The sequence below is a fragment of the Cryptomeria japonica genome, chromosome 1 (assembly GCF_030272615.1).
Source record: "Cryptomeria japonica chromosome 1, Sugi_1.0, whole genome shotgun sequence".
NCBI classification, from domain to species: Eukaryota; Viridiplantae; Streptophyta; class Pinopsida; order Cupressales; family Cupressaceae; genus Cryptomeria; species Cryptomeria japonica.
Window position 1 is genome coordinate 707,930,478 of NC_081405.1, and position 20,447 is coordinate 707,950,924.

Here is a 20,447-nt window from a genome sequence, read left to right on the forward strand (position 1 = left end):
AAGATTGAGAGAGAGGTCGGTGCTTGGAGAGGCTACTTTAGCCATCTCAATCAGCCCTTGGGACGTCAGGATCCAGCAGTGTCTCCTGTGCAAGCACTTCCCCTTGAATTAGTTGGCGAGGCAGAGAGAGTCAAGAGCTTGGTTCAGCTTATGAGCTCTTGGATTGACAAATCCCACACAGTAGCCGTTGAATTTGCAACAAGAATGATGCAGACAATCCACCGAGCTATCCAGGTCCTTGAGATCATCCACAACCTGATGATAACTGTAGCCGCTTTCGCTCACACTAGAGATGTTATCATTCCTGTTCTGCAAGTAATCAGGCAAACACCAAGGAAGATCCTAGCACAAGAAAAGATAATGGATGGAGGAGCTCATAATTTACTCCAATGGTCAACTCTACTTCAGATGAAGGAGGTTCTTTTCGAGGACATCAGCACCAAATGCAATCAAGTTGAAGGCGTCATCCATCCAATTCAGGACAAGGTGTTTGAAGTGTTGTGTACCATTCTTAGCAGAAGGATCGAAGTTGAGACAGATGTTGACCTTCAAGAGTTGGAAGAAAGAGTCAAGGTCATCTTTTGCAAAGATGAGAATGTCATCATGGATGAACAACGAGATCTAATGTTCGCTACTATGCTCCTGATTGAGAAGATCAAAGAACTCGAACTTGGATGGGATGCGGCTCTTCTCAAGGCCTTTGATCAGGTTATCCACTTGGAGGAACGAATGAGGAATCTTCCCGAGATTCCTATTGCTGAGATTTAAGGAATTGTGTCCAGATTCATTGCATATGCTAAGAAAGAGCATTGGAAAGGGAATAAGGTTCTAGAAGAGAGGTTGTTGTAGATGATGTGGCACCTTAATTATCATTGGTCTATGTTTCCTAGATTTTTGTGCCAATTAAATATTTGGCTATGCATTTAATAATGTTCAACTAAAAAGGGAACTTTTTGTAACAAACCCTAATTAGGGTTTAGGTGTCTGAATCTCAGCCATTGATCTTCTTTTGATCTGGGCCGTTCATTGTAATTGAGGATGCTATATATACCCTCACTCATTTTCATTTTGTCATTAGAAATTAGATATTAGAGATTGGATAGTTAGAAGATTAGAGCTTTTGGAGAGAAGAAAGTTATTTTGTAGCAAGATTGAGCATTGAGGAAAGAATTTCAGGCAATTGTTGTTTATTTTGGCTTTGAGATCAATAAGATATTGAAGTTATGGTGTTTTATTGCAATTCTTGTGGCTATCTTCATGGTTGTTTACTTTCTTGAATCATTCTCAGTCGAAGTAGTATTTAAGTTTGAAGGACTAAGTGTTGGGCTTGATCTTTGGTGAGATTCACGTTCCAAACCATTAGCTTCTTACTGATTGTAAGGACGCCTTGTCTGGTCAACTGGAGATATTTGGATTGCTTGAACCTTCAATCATTATTGAACTATTGATATGTACCTTTGTGGTAGTGTCTATAATTCTTGATGATTTGAAAAATCATTAGTCACCTTAGAAGATCGCATCAATTCCAGTAAAGTTGTAATTCCTTGGCAATACTGAAATTGGTAGAATCTTACCAAGTCTAGCCTACATTGAGTCATTCTTAGGATTAGATTAGAATTCATCTCTTGCAAACCCCATCTTTTGATCTTTTTTTAAGAACCTGTTAGTTTTAGGAAAATTCTGTTCCTGCAGTTCGAAAACGTAAGGCCCCTTGATGAAACAACATTTACAATGACCACTGGTGCTTATCCACACGTAGAGATCCTACATCGAAGAACCTTGGAGTCATCCTGATTGATCCTTTTTCGCGACATCTTCAGCAATCAAAGGCTTTACTCAAGAGAGGATAAGGTACCCTTGGGTATTTTATTCTGTGTTTGATAGTGTACAAAATACACGTCAACAAGTACCTGGATAGAAAGAGGATGAAGAGGAGAATGTATGGAACAAAGAATCATCTACCCTCTCCCTTGGCGGTCAATATCATGAAGAGTGGAATTTACCACGCTGTTGGCTTTCCACCGCCTATTCAATGCAATGAGCTTATGGTTGAGTGTGCAAGTTACTATGATCCACAAACTAGAACGATCAAAACATCTAAGGGGTTGGTGCTTGCATACCTAGCCGAGGAGTCAATAAGGGAGGCATTTGGAATCCCTAGATACCAGGACATGCAAGAGAGAACCAAGGAGGATGCTCAAGCTATGTTTGAGAAGAGAGCTGAGACATGTATGACACTTATCAATAATGAGTGGGTCCTTGAGGCAAGGCATCACCACTCCAAGCTACCCAAGAAACTCCTATGTTTAGACTTCAAGGATGAGTATGGTGACTTAATGTTTTTACTCAATTAGATCATGAGTGCACCTTAAGGAGCTCTATTTGAAACATGGATGTTCTAGTTCATAGAGGAGATATTAGATGGAATAGTGATGATCAACCGGGCAAAGATTATCAATGACAACCTAGACATCCAGTTGAGGAGTTTGGAAAGAACAAAGACTTTCTACATGACTTCGTACTTAATCTACATGTTAGCAAGGCAAATTGTTTACAAAGGATTGATATGCAAGGGCGAAGTTGGAAACATGCCTGGACAATACAAGGTGTATGATTGTTATCCACAACTTCACCTACATGAGAAGGAACAATACCGAAGGGTGAATGATGCATTCACCATGTACATCACATGATTGCTTCAAGGTGGATTGCATGTACGAATGTCCAAGGAGGTGAGTTTACTAGTTGAGAAATATGGATTATGGTACATTCAGCTTCCTATCATTACATACCTAAGAATTCAAGGATTCACTTCCGAACCATACAAGCTTCCTAGGTATTTGACTAACAAGATGGTGTTACTTGAGGTAGTGAGGCAGTTCTCAGAGTTTGATTGCATCTAGAAAGGGAAACATAGATAGGGTATCACTTTTCCTATCACACTTCGGAAGATGATGGAGATATGCCCCACAACAGCAGCAACAGAGACAGTGAATAAGGAGTTGGAGTTCTTCCATCTTGGGATATACAAAGCTAGGAATCGATTTGATCCATTTCAAAGAATATCAACAGCTTAAGGAGAAAAATGTACACACAAGATAGATATCGAGGACTATTGGGTGAATCTTATAGATGAGTCCGGAGTTAGAAGTAAGATGTGGTCTCAGATGTTAGTGGGTTTTATGAGAAAGTGTAACTTCTTCTTGATTCCTGATCAAGTGAAGGATGATGGGAATCACATTCATCTGCAATATGCGAAGGAGAAAGACAAGCCCATTCCATCACCTAATTGGTCACAACCTTAGTTGGTAGATTTGAGTATTTTGATGAGAGAAGTAAGTGATTGCTCCAGAGAGTGGGTGGATAGGTAGATAAATGAGCTAAGAAGACAAAAGATCACCATGACTTATGAGAAGATGAGGAGTGATGAGTCCTCACTCAATGATGATGAAAGGACGATAAGCAATGTGAGCACACATAACGATGAGGAGAGTCAAGCTCCTAAAAGAAGAAAAGGTATGCCTGGAGGATCACAAGTGAAGGATTGTTAGCCAAGAGTTAAGGCACAAGAAGCACAAGTGTAACAGTCCTCAATCTACCATGAGTTCCTCCTTCGTGAAGGAAAATGATATTACAGAGAAGGACAATGAATCCAAGCGGGGTTCCGACACAGAGATCCTACCGAAGAATGATCAAGATGAACATGCAGTAGCACAATCGACACCACAGGAGGATGATGAAGAACAACCAGGATCTCCCACAATTCAACTTGAGGTCCATTGGGGTGATGACGTGGTGGATTTGAGTAAGGAGAAAGTAGATGATGAGGTGATTTCAGCCTTTAGAGGACTTGATGATGATCAACAACTCGAAGATGGGATAGAATTTTCTACAAATTTCGATTGGTTGATGAACAACATGGAGCAAAAGAAAGTGATAGAGGCGTAGCCCATTGAATATATTGATGACTTCCTAGCCCGGATTGGTAAGGCTAAAGAGCAGAAGAAGGCGAAGAAGTTCTCCAAGATTACAAGAGATGATTCAAGAGCACACATTCTGCAAGTGGCTGTCCCTATCATTGGTAAGTCTAGAGATATGATCACTCCTATGGATTATTAGGTTACTATGATTGACCTTGGACCTACTACGAAGCAGCAAGAGATTCAAGAGCTAAATGATACTGCTAGGGCAATTGAGGCGCGATTGAACAAAGTTGAAGAGAAGAAAGAATTGTTAGAGATGGAAAACAAGAGACTCAAGGAATATATTGAAGAGTTGAATCCCTTAAGGCACGAGGATCCTACATTTGTTTCGCCTATTGCTATTGCTCATGGATCACTTGTTGATCATGAGGCAATGAGGAATACATACCAAGAGATTGGAAGATGGATAGAGGATATTTCAAAGCAAGCAAATGATTTTCTATTCCATTGTGTGTAAGTATATGATAAGACAACGATGCTCATATTCAAAATACAATACTTGGAAGGAGTATGGAAAGAGTTCCAACCAGTGCAAGAGAAGACCATTCCTCGCCTCAAGGTGTTGAAGCGGATTCCTCCAGCTACATTGATCCATGAGGTAGTTATTCAGAAGGTAATGCATATGATTCTTGTGGATGGTATTGTTCCTTGGCCATGAGGAAATCAATGTTTGAGCATGCGAAGCAGGAGTGCATGGAGATGGAAGGATCAATCCAAGAGATACAATCCAAGATCCTCACATCTATTTAAGAATTATTGGGACAAGATGTCCACACTTCTAGTATTTTGAACTTGGAAGAATTGAAGGAAAATATGAGGTTTGTTTACTTCAAAGAGTTGGAATCCATAAGGAAGAATCAATTGAACAATTTGGATTCTCTCATGATTCACATCAACAACTTGTGGAGGCTTATGCTAGATTGTGAGAGCATTTTTGATGCTTGTTCAGATGCCTTGGATGTGATCGATTTGCGGCAAGAAGGTTTACCAAATGTTACGATGAACTCAACTTGGTCTTGGCTAGATTTGTTGAGTATGCAGCTAGAGAGAGGGATGCAGGCCAAAATCTTCTGAAGATTCCTTGCTTGATGACTAGGCATCATCCCATTGGACCTCATTTTTCGCATGGTTATGACTCTGCTTTTTGATGTAAACCCTAATTAGGGCATGTTGGCATGATCTTGGCCCTTGATTCTAAATGAATCTTGGCCCTTCATTTCAGTTTGAGACTTTATATAAACCCCATTCCTCTCATTTGTAAGAGATATTTTTGAGAATTGTCGCCTATGTGCTGCTAAATTGAATTTGATCATTGAAACTTGGTGATTTTATGAGATTTTGAAGCATTGTGTGGTTCTCTTACCTCCAAATTTAGTTTAGAAATTTGTTTTAAGTTTTGTAGTTGAATGAAAGAAATTTTGAGTGAATGCATATGAAATTCGTTTTAACCATAGCACTAGCTATTTGCTGATTGTGAATTTTCTTTGTGTGGTCAACTGGAATCCAATTTGAGCTTAACTTCAATTCCTATTTGCACATTGATATTGATTAAATGGATGGTGTTAGTGTTGTGAATTTGAATTTGAATATCAATTGAATACCTTAGAAGATTGCACTAAGCTTGTGTTGAGTTGTTCATTGATGACAAAGCCTAGCCTAGTTGAATTTCATCGAGTCATTCATTATCTCTTGCATTCTAGTTTAAGATAAGATTAGAATAGAACTTCTAAACCCTTTCCCTTTTGCATTTTATTTGAAAATCTTTGTTAGAGAAAGATTAAGAGCTCATCTTGCAAAATCCTAAGTCATTTGAAACCATTGGCAAACCTACTTCCATTCATGATAAGTTTAAGTCTTTAGAACAATTGTGTAAGCCCCTTTGTGTATATAGCAAAATCAAATTCGCCATTGAGAAACCCACACGTCAAGAACTGATATTAGAAACCTTGGAATCATCTTAGTTGATCAGATATTTAGCATCTGAGGTGATTTTGTTCAAGAGAGGGTAAAATACTTTGGTATTTTATTCTATGTTAGAGGTGACTAAAAAACACATCAACACTACCCCTTATTGTCATCCTAGGAGGTACAAGAAGGAGATTGTGAAGGCAATGAAGGAGATGTCATCACTACAGAGGTCCTCGTTCTAGCTCATTCACTTCTTTCATTGTGTTGGTCAAGAAATTAGATGGTACTTTGAGGTTGTGCATTGAATATAGAGCTCTCAACAAAAAGACAATCAAGAATTTCTACCTCATAACTAGGATTGATAGATTGATAGATGAGCTTCATGGTGCGACATACTTCTCCAAGATTGATTTATGATTAGGGTATCATCAAATAAAGGTTAGAGATGAGGATGTGCACAAAACAAATTTTAAGTCTCACAATGAGCTCTATGAGTTCTTAGTCATGCCATTTGAGTTGACTAATGCACTTGCCACCTTTCAGTCATGCATGAATCAAGTATTTATTTTACAATTGAGGAAATTTGTGTTGGTTTTCTATGATGATATCTTGATCTACTGTAAGACATGGGAGAATCACTTGAAGCACCTAAATGAGGTGCTTGGCATAAAAGAGTAGCATTCATTCTAAGCGAAAACATCTAAATGTGAGTTTGGTTTGATTGATATATTGTATTTGGGACATAAGATTAGTGCCCAAAGGGTTAGTGTGGATGAGGAAAAGATCAAGGCAATAAGGCATTGGCCTAGGCCTAGGACTTTGTTACATTTGAGGGGTTTGTGGGACTTTGTAGCTACTGTAGGAGGTTTGTCAAGGTGTTTTCATAGCTTAAGCCCCATTGATAGATTTGATGAAGGAGGGGGCCTTCTCTTGGAGCACTTCAGCACAAAGGGCTTTTGACAAGCTCAAGGAGGTAATGAGTTCATGCCCTCTTTTGGCTATTCTAATTTCTCACTTCCTTTTGTTTTAGAATGTGTGATGCTTCAGGAGAGTGGATTGGAGTGGTTTTGATGCAAAATAGACACAATAAAGAGTAGGTGAAATTAGAGTTGATTCTGTTGGTGTGGTTACGTTAAGAACCACCTAGGTTGAGCTGCCACCTTGTGTGGGAATTGGGAATACTTGATATAAGATCTCAAGTGGCTGTCTTTGTTGGAAAACTGGTAGTGAGAGCAGTGAATGGTATTGTGTCATGGCAGATTTTATTCCATCATTAAATTCAAGACTCTGAGGGCATTCAGAGAATAAAAGGTCCTTTTAGCTTTGTGTTATAATTTGCAATGCTAGAGCATTTACACTTCCAGTTTCTATATCACTTAGAAGAGTGAGGACCTTGTGAGATTGATTTTTATCTCAATTTTATTGTCTATTCATTCCTTTACTTTCTGGAAGGTGCCTCTCTTTGGGGACCACTTGGATGATCAGGTATGGCTGTGAATTTCTATGACACTCAATTTAATTGACTGCTATTTGATTCATGTAGAAAGAAAGTTTTTCTTTTCATTTCTAATCACCCTTTCCCAACTAAGAAAAGTTGAAGATTTATAAGCAGGATGTGGTTTTTTTTTAAAGTTATGCTCAAATGATTTTGTAAGAATGTTGAATCTATGTCTGCCAGGGCACAGCCTAGATATTAGCTTGGCTGGCCTTTCTAGGGAGAGACTTTTGTGTAATCCATTTGTAGAACGATGTAACTCTTTCATTCCATTATGTAATATAGAATACATTTCAATATCATTAGATTTCCACAATCCATTAGTTTATGAATATGCTTCTGGATTTGATTGTGTGAGTTTTTTTGCATCAACGTTTCGGATCACACTCTGTGATCCATCATCAGGATGATAGTAGATCCAAAACGTTGATGCAAAAAAACCCACACAATCAAATCCAGAAGCATATTCATATAATGCATTTACCAAATTGAAATACACTTCATCATTTGCTAGAACAGAATCTACGTTGCCTATAAATGCAACTGGAAAAAATTGAATCCTCTATTATTTGAACAAGTTTTACAATATTCTGAATCCTTATATGAAAATACTTTGCTTTTTGATTAAAAATTTTGGAGGTGAAATGATGCTTGATTTACAATTTTGCATTATTTAGAAAATCTCTTTTTATGGATGGATGTGTATGACAGTCAACTTCATTTCTGACTGACAACCTTCTTGTCAGTTTGAAGTTTAGATTTTGGTACTGTTAGTCAGACACTATTATTTACTATATATTGTATGATTTTGATAGTTCTTCTAGATAGGATTAATGATCTGTGTAATTGATAAATTATATGGAAGATAGGAAATATTGCATTAGACTTTAGGCTAGGGATTGAACACTGAACTGCCAGTTATGTACCATTGACGGAAAATGGTGGTTGAGCTTTAAAACACAATCCCGAATTTCTGCATATTCTATCACTAGAATTTTTGTAAAATTTTGACAAAATTAGCTCATAAATTATAATCCCATTTGGTGGATGTAAGATTATGGATTAATTCATGAAATCATAACGCAGAAACTAATGACATGAAGCTATTTACTAATAACCTAGTTGTGCAAAATAAAACTGACAAAATTGAACAAACTTGGCTATTCATTTAGTAAGTGCTTAAACAATAAATTCACTGAAGTTGCAATTACAGAAAATACAAGGAGACGAGAGTGATAATTTATGAGAACTTACTCTCTAGAAAAAGAAAGAGATCAGGATGTTTGCTAATAATATCTACATTACAAGAGAATATCAATTGCAATACTAACTGAAATAATTGTAAAATACAGAGAATTTAGAGTAATCAAGGCTTTCATATAAAGGTAGTGCTTGATACAGATTTCTCAGTACAAGGAGGACCTGATATACCACACTGCTACCTTAACATAAGACTTTCTATTTGAATGACAAGACTTGCTGGAATTGGTTAATAACTTACAACTGCCAACTGCTGAACTTCAAATCATTATATGACTACCCTAATACTGACAAGGATTAACATAAGCATGAAATATCTGAAAGATATTTACCTAGGAAATAAATTGACAATTTACGTAAGTAAGCTTAACCTAAGGCAGAAAATGCATAGCACCAACAGGGAGCAGGAAAAACTCCAGTTTGGGCAGGCCATTAGCTAATCTTCTGGACAATATTACTTCACAGGATAAATGTAACTCACTCATCGTACTATGTAAGATTATAGTTAGGCTTGACTTCCTCATTTGGGCTTTCTTGGCAATGTAATTTGACCAGTGCATAAAAATTAATGATAAATTCTAAGTATGTCAGGTGACAGAACAAGTTCTTCATCTGTGTCGCATGCGTACAAATTTGAAAAGAAAGAGATCCAGGGCTGCTGTATCTTCAAAAAATGCAGACAGAGGTAAGGCAAGTAAGAAGCAAAGGATGGTATTTCTGGCTCGTTCTGAGGCTGCTCATAGAAGGCGCATGTCAGATGTCTTCCGAGAGTGCAGTTCTATTCTTAAACAGGTATGTTTGTACTATCTATATTTTTCTGGTTTTTAAATGCAAATTTTTTCTTTCTGTCCTTTTTAGACTCTGTTATGCTACTTAATGTGAATGACTTCCAAACAGATGCAGCAAGGATTCAATTTTATTAAGCATATAAAGGATACTGTTAAATGATAGATTTGACAAAATAAAAGATTACATAAGTTAAGGGAGCATGCAGTGTCTTGGTCTCCCATATCTGGAGTAGAAGTGTTGTTTTTGCAGCAAAAACCTCTTTTAATCATCTGGTCCTTTCTCTATCTTACCCATACACATTTAATTAGGAGCCAACATCAAAAGTTGCTAGACATGGATCAGAAACAGTATTACAGATAGATGTGTTTTGAATATATGATTTGATTGAAGAGAAGAATGCAGGGAGAAAGTGAAATAAGCTTACAGTTTATCAAATATCTATAACCGATAAGGCTATATTAAATCAAATCTGTTACATGTGATTAATGTAACGGTGTTTTATAAATTTACCTTTCTAGACTGAAAAGGTTACTATGAGCAATTGCAATGTAGTTTAGTTTTGGGTAACTGACTCTCATGTCCACTTAAGGCTGTTATTTTCTCTCTAATAACATGGAATAGATAGAAGCTGCACAAGTTTTGTATATGTTGGAAGATTTTGTTTGCGACTGAATGCCAATGCAATTTCCATACTGTGGAGGTTGATATTCAAAATTCTATCTTAAAAGTAATATAACGGTGAGTGCTTCATAAAATATCCCATGGTTTATACAACATTTAAGGAAGCACATGGAGCAATATACAAGTCAAAGATACACACGAGATATAAATTTATGTGGGAAATCCTTGTGAGAAAAAAAGGCCAGCTAAATGACATTCACAATTGTATTGTATAGGAATTTACACCCAATACAATAGGTCTCTCTTACACATGGTCTCAATCTATAAACTAGCAGCATATAACCTCTCAATGGGATTTCACACTTTTAGGTTCAATCACATACAATAACATCCAACCTTTACCTTGACACATGTGTTTGAATAGATAGATATAGCTGTAGATCCATCCAACAAGGAATTTCAATTGACTAACTATTTAACTGCCACATAGAATAGTGACAAGCATACAATTATCTCATGATGTCAACATTCCAGACATTAAATGGAACATGACTATTTAACTTGATTAACCACCACACATAATAAGCCGTTGTTGCTTAGACTTGATCAAAGGTTGTTGATCCGCTTTACCTGAATTGTGTAAATGTCTTCCTACACTACAACCAAACATTGCACATGGCTTGTTGTAGCAGAGACAAACTTCTAATGAACTATTGCTGCTTGTGGTATGCATAAGAGTCTCTGAAAACTGTTTACTGCTTTAACAGATAAAATGAATTAATAATGGAGATGACAATGCATACCAGATACAAGCGTAAAGTATATTTTTATTCACACAAAATTATCATAAAAGAAGAACATAGATGGTCAGGCAAGGATCTAAGTCGAACTGACTAGATCATATTGCTTTCCTTGCTGATACACAATCTATTCAAAAGGCCTGATGGTTGCCAAGAGGAGCACAATGGTCAACCGATTGATGCTTATAACTACTTGAAGTTGACAAACACTTAATACATAGTTGGATAACAAATATTATCAAAACTTAATAATAGACATTGTACACTTAACTACATCATCCACCCACCCCCCCCCCCCCCACAAAAAAAACAAAAACAAAAAAACAACGAAATGTCGTCTCCCAGACGATCTTGAAAACAAGTATCAAGTAACACTCGAGAATATTTTCCAAACTCATGACAATATTGTAGATGGAGGTTTGTAGACAAACTTGGAAGTGCATTGTGCAAACTTGGACCGTGAAGTACTTGGTATATCAAATGAGTTCTATGGGGGTTTGGGGTTAGTGACAATATTGTAGACGAAGGCTTGTAGACAAATTTGGAAGTGCACTATTCAAACTCGGTCTGTGAGTGTACTTGGCATATCAAATGAGTTTGATAGGGGTTTGGGGATAGTGCCCCTTATGGTGTCTAGGGGCAGCACCCCTGATATGCTCCCTGTCACAATACATGACAGGGTTGAGGGGCGAAACCCCCGCAACCAAGCCCAAATTAAGACCTTCAAAATCACACAAAACTTCATGGTGCACATCATTTTTCATGATTTTTTAAGAAGCAAAAAAATGTTTACAAAGCCAAAAAATACAGATTTTGGAGTGTTTAACCAATGTATTATGTCAATCAGGGAAGGAAATTGCTATGTGATGGCTGATTGTGGTGTGATGAGGAATTGTGTTTGCTTGATGATGCAACCAGGCCGTAGTATGATGCAAGCAAAATGTTCCCTGAAGGGTCTTATGATGAGGAGATGATGCTGTACGCCATGAAGATGTTGATGCTGTATGATGATAAAGGATGCTTGATATCGTATGATGAAAAGGGATGCCAAACGTCATACGATGAGAAAGGGTGCCAAAAGTCGTATGTTGCGAAAGGGTGCCGAATGTTGGGCGTTGTAACCAAGTTTGATGGTGTAACTAGGTCATGTGGGGAATGAACAATGACGTTGTCGTACATGAAAGACCATGCTTTCTTCTTGTTGTACATGATGAGGGACGTGACAAGTATGCTAAATGACCTAATTGTTGTGGCTTTATATATTTGCTGTATGATGAGATTTGGCCAAACAAATAATTGCTGTACGATAAGATTTGGCCAAACAAACAATTGCTGTTATATGATTTGGTTGTATGATGTGTTGAATGATCAAGCGCTTTGGCTGTATGACTTGAACAAGTTGTACGATGTATTCTAAAGGAGACAACTGTACGATTTGGAGCAATATTGTAACTGTACAATGCAACATTGAGTGAGAATGATTTCCGTCATTGTACTATGTAAAGGGAAATAGGAACCCATGTATTATGCAGCTTGGCGGTACGACATAATCAAACCATTTAATATAGCTGGGTTGTGTAATCAAGCTTTTATGTAATTGGTCTTTTATAATTTTCTCCTTCGATTGTCAAATAATATTCTTGCCTCTTCCTTTCCATTGTTTCTTTATTTTCTAATTTTCTTTTTCTTGTTTTGTATTTTTTGTGAAGTTGATTTGACTTGACCAATATTTGTATCCTCCACATTAAATATTTTGCTCTTAGTACTTTGAGATGTACCATCCATGATTCTGCATTCTTTTGCAAAGTCAAATACCTGTGCTGCAACTATACCCTTTTACAAACCATTGATTGCATCCCGCACACAAACTGCCCGTCTTTATAAAAACATTTCTTTGTTGTTTGGCTCCATAATTTCTTTGTTGTTTGGCTCCATCGAAGCCCAAGTTTTCATCCAATATGATGAATTAGAGGAAGTTGCTTCCTCACTTGTGGCTTGGTTCTTTAAATCAATTACATACTTCCGACACTTGTTTTCAATGGAGATTGTTTTCTTTTTCCAATTGTGATCGACTTTGGCTGCTACTAGGCAACCTTGACCCAACAATACATCGCACTCTTTTTTCCTTAATGAAATGACCACAAAGTTTAGCAAAAGGGATTGGGTTCCAATAATTACCTTTTGTCCCATTAAAACTTCAAGCATCTTAATTCCTTGTTGATTTGCACCCTCCAGTTGAAAAGTTGGGGGCCAAATGGTGGGCTTGCCAAGATTTCTCCAAGTGTCTTTTGGAAGTATGTTCATGTTAGACATGCCATCAACACTTGTATTGGTGAGACTCCTTCCAAGGATCTCCATATTAACAACCATCGGTTTCTTGCCATGTTAACTATTAATAACATTGGTTCAATCACTTGGTCACTTGATCGCGAATGTTAGTCTTCATTCTCATTAGATTTTAGTTGGGCCGTATAATGGAACATCTCATTTTCTCCTAATACAATAGCATTTCAAAGTTTAGGAAGACTATAATTGTGAGAATTTGCTAATATCTAGAGTCCAATTGATAGCACAAACAAGAGAGAACAAAATATGTGACAAGAATAAACTGTATTCCTTTCAAGATGCAAAATACCCAACTAATTGAGTTGCTGATTGAATTGAATTGAATTACATACAATGCAAATTAGCCTGCTTATAAAGGCAAGGCAATAAGAGCACACAAGGATGACATGTGGCTCAAAGGTGGATCACCCACCAAAGGTAGAATGTGATAACAAGATAACACCACAAAAGGTGGTATTTCTCTTACAAGCAACTTCTCTTTATGCATAGTTCCCTAAGTGTCTCATGCAAACTACTATGAATGCATTATCCTAAGTCAACTTAAGTAAAGTGTAATTATGAGACATAATTTACACCAACATCCCCTCTTAAGTGCAAATTAGGAGAATGTAGATGCAAGCTAACAATGCAAGATGGGTCCCGGCTACGATGCCATGTTAGGTACCCATGTACAAATGCAATGCAATCTCTCACAAACGGAGAAAGAGAGAAAAAACAATGGGAAAAAACTCCCCCCCCCCAAAAGAGAGATAAAAGCACACAATGCTCTCAGTAATGAATGAGAAGAACAAAACCTCATGTGAGGAAAATGCCCCCCCCATAAGAGAGAAGAGAGACTATGAAGCCCCTCTCAATCTAGAATCTCTTGCAAGGATGGTCCAATGATGTTGACCAAAATACCTCCCCATTAGGATGAAATAGAGCCAATGTTGCACTGAGAATGTCAAAGTGTGACAAAACCGGGTACCAATGTCGATGACGATGAATCACTCACTACAACAAAATGAAGATCAGGCATGGAGACAAGTTGCTTTATGCATCATCTGGATACTGATAAATGACAGATTGGTACAGTCGAAGTCTCACTAGAGCCATGCACAAATGTGTACAATCTAAGTCTCAACTGGAGCCATGCACCAAGTCTTACAAGATATTTCCTAATCTACGGAGTACAAGAGGATTACATCAAATATGTCATCAATGACAAAGTACAAAGAAGAATGGCACTTTATATTAGCGCATTACAACATAGCTAATGCAAGAGGATACAACATGATAATGCAAATCTGGAAACATGAAGATGATGCCACCAAAAAGATGCCCTGTAGAATACTGCAGATGAAGACGCTTCCGATTGGAATGTCGCCACGAGATATGAAGGAGCAAAATGACCCCCCCGTTGGCTGTCGGTTGGAGAACGCTGCAAACAGGTATGGTAGACAAGAAAAAAAATGTGTTCCCAATTTTGCTTATTTAATGAGAATTTTGTTTTTAAAATACTTATTAAAAAGCTTTTAAAAAATATTTATTAAACCCATAAAAGAAAAAAGCCCATATAGAAAAAACAAAGAAATTTTTTGATTTTTTTGACATTTATTGAAAAGAAAAATTTATTTAGAAATAAAGAAAAAAAACCATTTCTTTTTAATTTTTGAAAAACAACTTTGCTAAAATAATAATAAAGAAAAAAAAACCAACCTGCGGGCTGCAAGGTCCTGTAGTAGCTACAGGCAGTACCCTGCGGTACCCACAGGCTTGTACTTGCAAGGCCGTAGTTACAATCCCTGCAGAAAGGCCCCCAAAAATTTTCAATTTAAAAAAAAAAATGCAAACAATTAAAAAACACCCCCCCTTTATATATAATTAATAAAATTCGATTTTTTTAAAAAGAAAAAATTTAATTTTTGGAAAATAATAAATAGAAATATTTAAAAAAAAAATTGACCTGTACCTTCACTGCAGATGTCCGTACGACAAGCTTGGGAGGGATTTTTTTTCAACTCTGATACCAAAGCTCTCCACTCCTTTAATTGGTGTGGTAGTTTGAATTACTTGCATTTGAGTGACAACGTTTCTTAGCCATAGCATTCTCCACTTTTGACCCTTGCTTCATGAAGTCTTTCATTTTCTGTACGTGGGTCTCAATACATAGCCTTCTTTGCTTGGGCACGAGTAATGGTTAGTGCTTCTTTTTTCTTTTCAACATCAATTAGGTTGATGCTAGCCTTTTGCTTTAGACATCTAGTGTCTTCATGGTCTCTAGGATCACACCATTTGCACAATAATTGCACTTTGTCTTGCTTGTTCTGACAATCTCTCACAAAGTGTCCCCTTTAACTACACTGTATGATTGGATGTCCTTTGGAGTTGTACTGTATTTGGCTTGAACCTCCTCTTTGATTTCAATAACCGCCTAGAGATGCATTTTGTGGCTTTGATGGAGTCGATTGCTTTGCTTATGTAAAGAGTACTTGTGTACTCCTTGTCTTCAAATTGTATGGGCACACCTTTATTCAATGACCCATAAGTTGGCAAATCTTGCAAAACATCTTTTTAGGATAGTCACCTTTTTGTGTGCCCCTCAATTTTGTACTTAGTACACCATCATTCATTAGTTTCCTTCTCCATCTTAAATTCTTTCATCATTCGGAGCACATCCCTCCAAAGTGCTTGTATTGTTTTTGATTCATTATCACTATTGCCATCTGAACATCCATCTTCTTTTGTTTTTCTTTTATTGCGCGAGGACATTTCATGTTCACTTTCGGTGTCCTTTGCTCGATTGTAGGCTTTAGTATAGGACGAGGGTTGTACTACCCTCACCTTTTTTCTTAATTGTGGAAGTAGGCCTTCAATGAACCACTAATTTTTTAGACCGTTTGCTGGTTCTTGTAGAACACAATTCTACTACTGAGAGAGGGGGGGTGAATCGGTAGTAGGTGTAAACTTTTGATCCTTAATCAGTTTAAACTTTTAATGAACTTGTCAAACTTCAATTTGAAAACTGAAAGGAATTTAAACTGAAATCAGAGAGTAATGCAACCACACAACAAAGACAATGCTCAAAAGATACATGGAAACCTAGGATGGGAACAACCACGGTGAGAAGTGCTGCTAGGATCTACTGTCCTAATCCAGCCTCACAACTGAAATGTTTACAAAGGTTTTAGGGCACCAACCCCAAGGAATCACCAATTTCCTTATAGGAGCACCAACTCTTTCATAACCACAAATCAATGATCTGAGCACCAACTCAGAAATTCTTAAATCATCAACACTAAGAATATAATTCTTTTCAGAACATATTACACATCATGAATATTGCAAATATTTTCACAAACACAACTTCTAATTTGTACTGATCACTTTTATTTACTGTGATATCTGCATGAATGTAATCAAATGAATATTACTGTTAAACTTCTCAAAACTTTCAAAACCAGTATCCACAAAACTTACAGCCATGATGTACTTTTCCTTCACAGCTTCTATGCATAGCTTGTTCACAGAGTTTACAAACCTTTTAATGCTCCCTAGGCACTATGTCTTCAGAAGAGCTCTTCTTCATTGGTCTGATATCTGATTCAGACAACACAGATACAACTGTGTTTTTTTTAATACTGCGGTATGTTACTTCAAGTCAGAACAATGCCTATTTCAGATACACTCCTTTTGTCAAACCTCCACACATACATTCATATCAACAAATAAGAACCATACATCTCAGAAATATTCTTTCATTCACTGCATTCCATCACATTTTTTCTCACACAATTTCTTCTTTTATCGGTTTATATGATATGTCTCTATCTTTACACACACCCACTCAACTCTTTCTTCGGGTTTGTATAATATTTTTCTATTCAGCAATACCGCTTCACTCTCGCACTCACTTCTCTCTTTACAAACTCAAGAGACAATATATATAATACTTTCTCCATCAGTCAAGGAGTTACAACTACCTGCCACCCATTAGGAGGTTTCAACCACCGTACAACTGTCTATGTTTGTTATAACTTAATATTACTTCCATCGTGTCTAACAAACTTCTATATTATCCAACGCATGATCATATTTTTAGAATCGAAAGCTTTAGAAGATATTAATAAAACGATAATACCAAAGAATTTGTGATACATGTCGATTCAAGGAAAACAGTAAAAAACAGATTCAAGTTCATTCTCTGAAACCAGATCTGGAATCGTGCCAACATGTAGTGGACACCCTAGAATGCCCAAAAACTAAACCAACTGCTGATAGGAATTTAGTCAAACAATTTGCATCCAACTCCTTATTTCTCCGTTTAATGTTTAAATCCCCTTATAGCTTCGGAAATGAAATGTTTGTTTGTTTTTAAGTCTTTGCATAGATTTGAAATCACATAACATGAACTAGAAGGAAATTACAATAATATGCAACATGAAGATTGAACTACTGCTGATATGATATTATTTCCAGAATTATTAAAATCAAATACATAGCAGATTTTTCAACTCACTAAATACTCCAGCATTTTTGACATAATATTCCAGCAATGACTTCCCATCTTGCTGCTACAGTAACATGAATAGTGCCGTGCTACAGTAACGTGAATAGTGCCGCACTACAGTAGCGTGAATAGTGCCGTGCTACAGTAACGTGAATAGTGCCGCACTACAGTAGCGTGAATAGTGCCGTGCTACAGTAACGTGAATAGTGCTGCGCTACAGTATTAATTAGTCTTCAATCAGTCCAATATCTTCATAAAATCATCCCTTCAGAATGGCGTAAGCATTGGTCAAGAAGTGGAGAAGGTATGACCAAAACACCAAATCTGTTTGTAGCTGGAGATGCACCCAATCTGCCTGTTAATGAAGCTGATAGCAATGGATTCCAAAGGCCAAACCCCAAGGGAATGACGTCTAGAATGTCACAAGAGAGGATAGATGTCCTCTAATGCCAAGAACGGATCTGCAACTCACACATCAATTTCTTCTCATATTCAACATGCTGAATGAAGCCACAAAAGCTTCCTTTTATTCTTTCTCCAAGGGTCGACCCAACTCACTTGAACAATGTGGGATAAAAGATGTGCAATATAAAACATATTAAAATATTCACTTATGTCTCCCTTGGGTGCCCCTTTGATTTGCACACATCCCCATAAAATAAATATTAAAGTAACACTTTAATATTTTACAATTAAATTAAATGTTACTTTAATAACACTTCAGGCATTAAAATATATTAGCAATCGGACTCCGAATAGTGCGAGTGATGGCTCGTCGGAAAGCTCTCGCCGAGGATTATCAAATCCAATCACCAAAACTAGCCTCCATTGTGTCTTGATGACTTACTAAAAATAGTAAGTATGCCTGAAACTAAGTAAATCAACTCCGTTTTGGCCCAAACTGGAAATGAGTAGGCCAAAACATTCCAGGATCCCCTTAAACCCTTTGTTAGCCCTCGGGACCATGTAGAGATAGGCTAACGCACATACACTTGGTCAACTGCTAAAGTGGGGACATTACACAACAACAGATATCAGACTTTTGAGACATTACATAAGCACATTCTGTATTTCATTTTTTTCAAGAACAGAATAGTCTATGACCTCTTAGTGCCTTAAACACACTGTACTTCTCAATCTTGCCATAAGCTCACAACAAACATATAGAAGTGATGAACTAGTACACTATACTTCTGTCTTCAATAATGCAAACACAATACTTGACATCAATGACAAAAATGCTAATAGTTCTATTTCCAATTTTACAAGCAATTCTTTAAGTCTCTAGTTATAAGCTCGTACGTTTTTGTGCATACTTTGTTTTGTATTGTAAACTCTTCATTGAAGGCCTTTTTTAATCTCTTCAATGTATTTTGGGAGGCTTGGTCAATTTTTGTATACCAGTCAATTGCTACACCTCAGAAGGTGGCTGGAAAAATTCATAACCAAATTGCTTTATCATCTTGCCCATTGATCGTCTAGATCATAGATGTAAAAATTGTCAAAAAATCGGTTAAATCGCGATTTATTGCGAGTCATTCGCCCAGATGATTTAATCGTCATTTAAATCGCACACGATTTTTTCAGGAAAAATCGTGATTCTCAAACACGAAAAATCGCGACTAAAACACAGAAGACTGGCGTTTAAAAAAAAAAGTCACAAACCCTAAAATGTAAAAAGGGTTTGGCAAATGATTTCATTTTCGGCTATATCGAAACACGTGATTGCGGCTTTGTGGCTTCCCTCCTACCCAACAGTTGATGAACAATGTTGTTCCAGTCTTCCAAATCCATACTTCCAAGTTTGCCTCGATTTGCCATCAACATCATAGTAGAGGTGCATGAAAATTTAAAATCAATACATTAACTTGAGTGGCTAATGTATTTAATCAGATTTGTATTTAGCTATTACATTTAACTTGAAATCGTAGCTATTTCATTGAATGTATTGCACTCTTGGCAATGTATTTAATTAGAAGGGTATTTAGCCACTCAACGCATTTTCTATAAGGTTATTTAAAATTTAAATTGCTAGGAAACGGTAACAATTTCAAATGTATTGTGTTTTTTTAGAATATTTTAAGAAATTATATATTTTCAGATGTTCGATAATTTTGCCGATTTTTTCCTGATTCCCGATTTTTAAAAAAATTTCGGCCACAAGATTTATTGCCAATTAAGAGTTTTCCATCTTTGGTCTAGATTGTTTCACAAGTCTTAGAGTGCCTAACGGGATCCTTCTATCCATTGCTTGTAAACTTGGGTAACTTTTGCTTTTCTCCACTAGGGCTTACCATGATTTTATTGTGATGCAAACCTAGTACTTAGAATATGCTTGCTAGGGAGTTTTGATTTGAATGTTTCGATGCTTCTCTCGCACTCTCAAATTCATAGGAATCCTCTATGCTTCCCTCATCTTCAGCCTTCTCTGCACTTGTTTCGCCTTCACATTTTCTTTTATACACCCTCGTCTTTGCTTCTTCTCCTTTGACTGACATCCTTTTCAATGCCCCAAAGGCTACTCTCATATAATTTTGTGAAAAATGTGACTTCATTTCTAAACTTCCCTCATCTATAGAAGGTTGTGTTGACTTTTCAACTTGATTGCTTGACTGCATTCTTGGGAAGGGCTCCGACTTGGGAATCGTACAGTTGTATTTTCCGCAAATATCTCTCATAATCCTGTCCTTTGTTCCCTTTGCTCGTTGATCTTTAAATATTAGCCAAGAATTAAATGCCCGAGATTTGATAGAGGA

General features: G+C 36.9%; 1 protein-coding gene across 3 annotated transcripts in view; it reads left to right on the forward strand.

Moving 5' to 3' along the window:
• Positions 1-20,447, forward strand: part of LOC131062495 (transcription factor GTE6) — a 207,017-nt gene that overhangs the window by 49,937 nt on the left and 136,633 nt on the right. For all 3 annotated transcript variants that reach the window (XR_009110896.2, XM_057996157.2, XM_057996158.2), the window contains one exon: positions 9,238-9,438. Coding sequence is in view for 2 of the 3 variants with exons in the window: in XM_057996157.2 (XP_057852140.1) it covers positions 9,238-9,438 (201 nt within the window). In the remaining variant the exon portion in view is untranslated. The remainder of the gene's footprint in view (positions 1-9,237; positions 9,439-20,447) is intronic.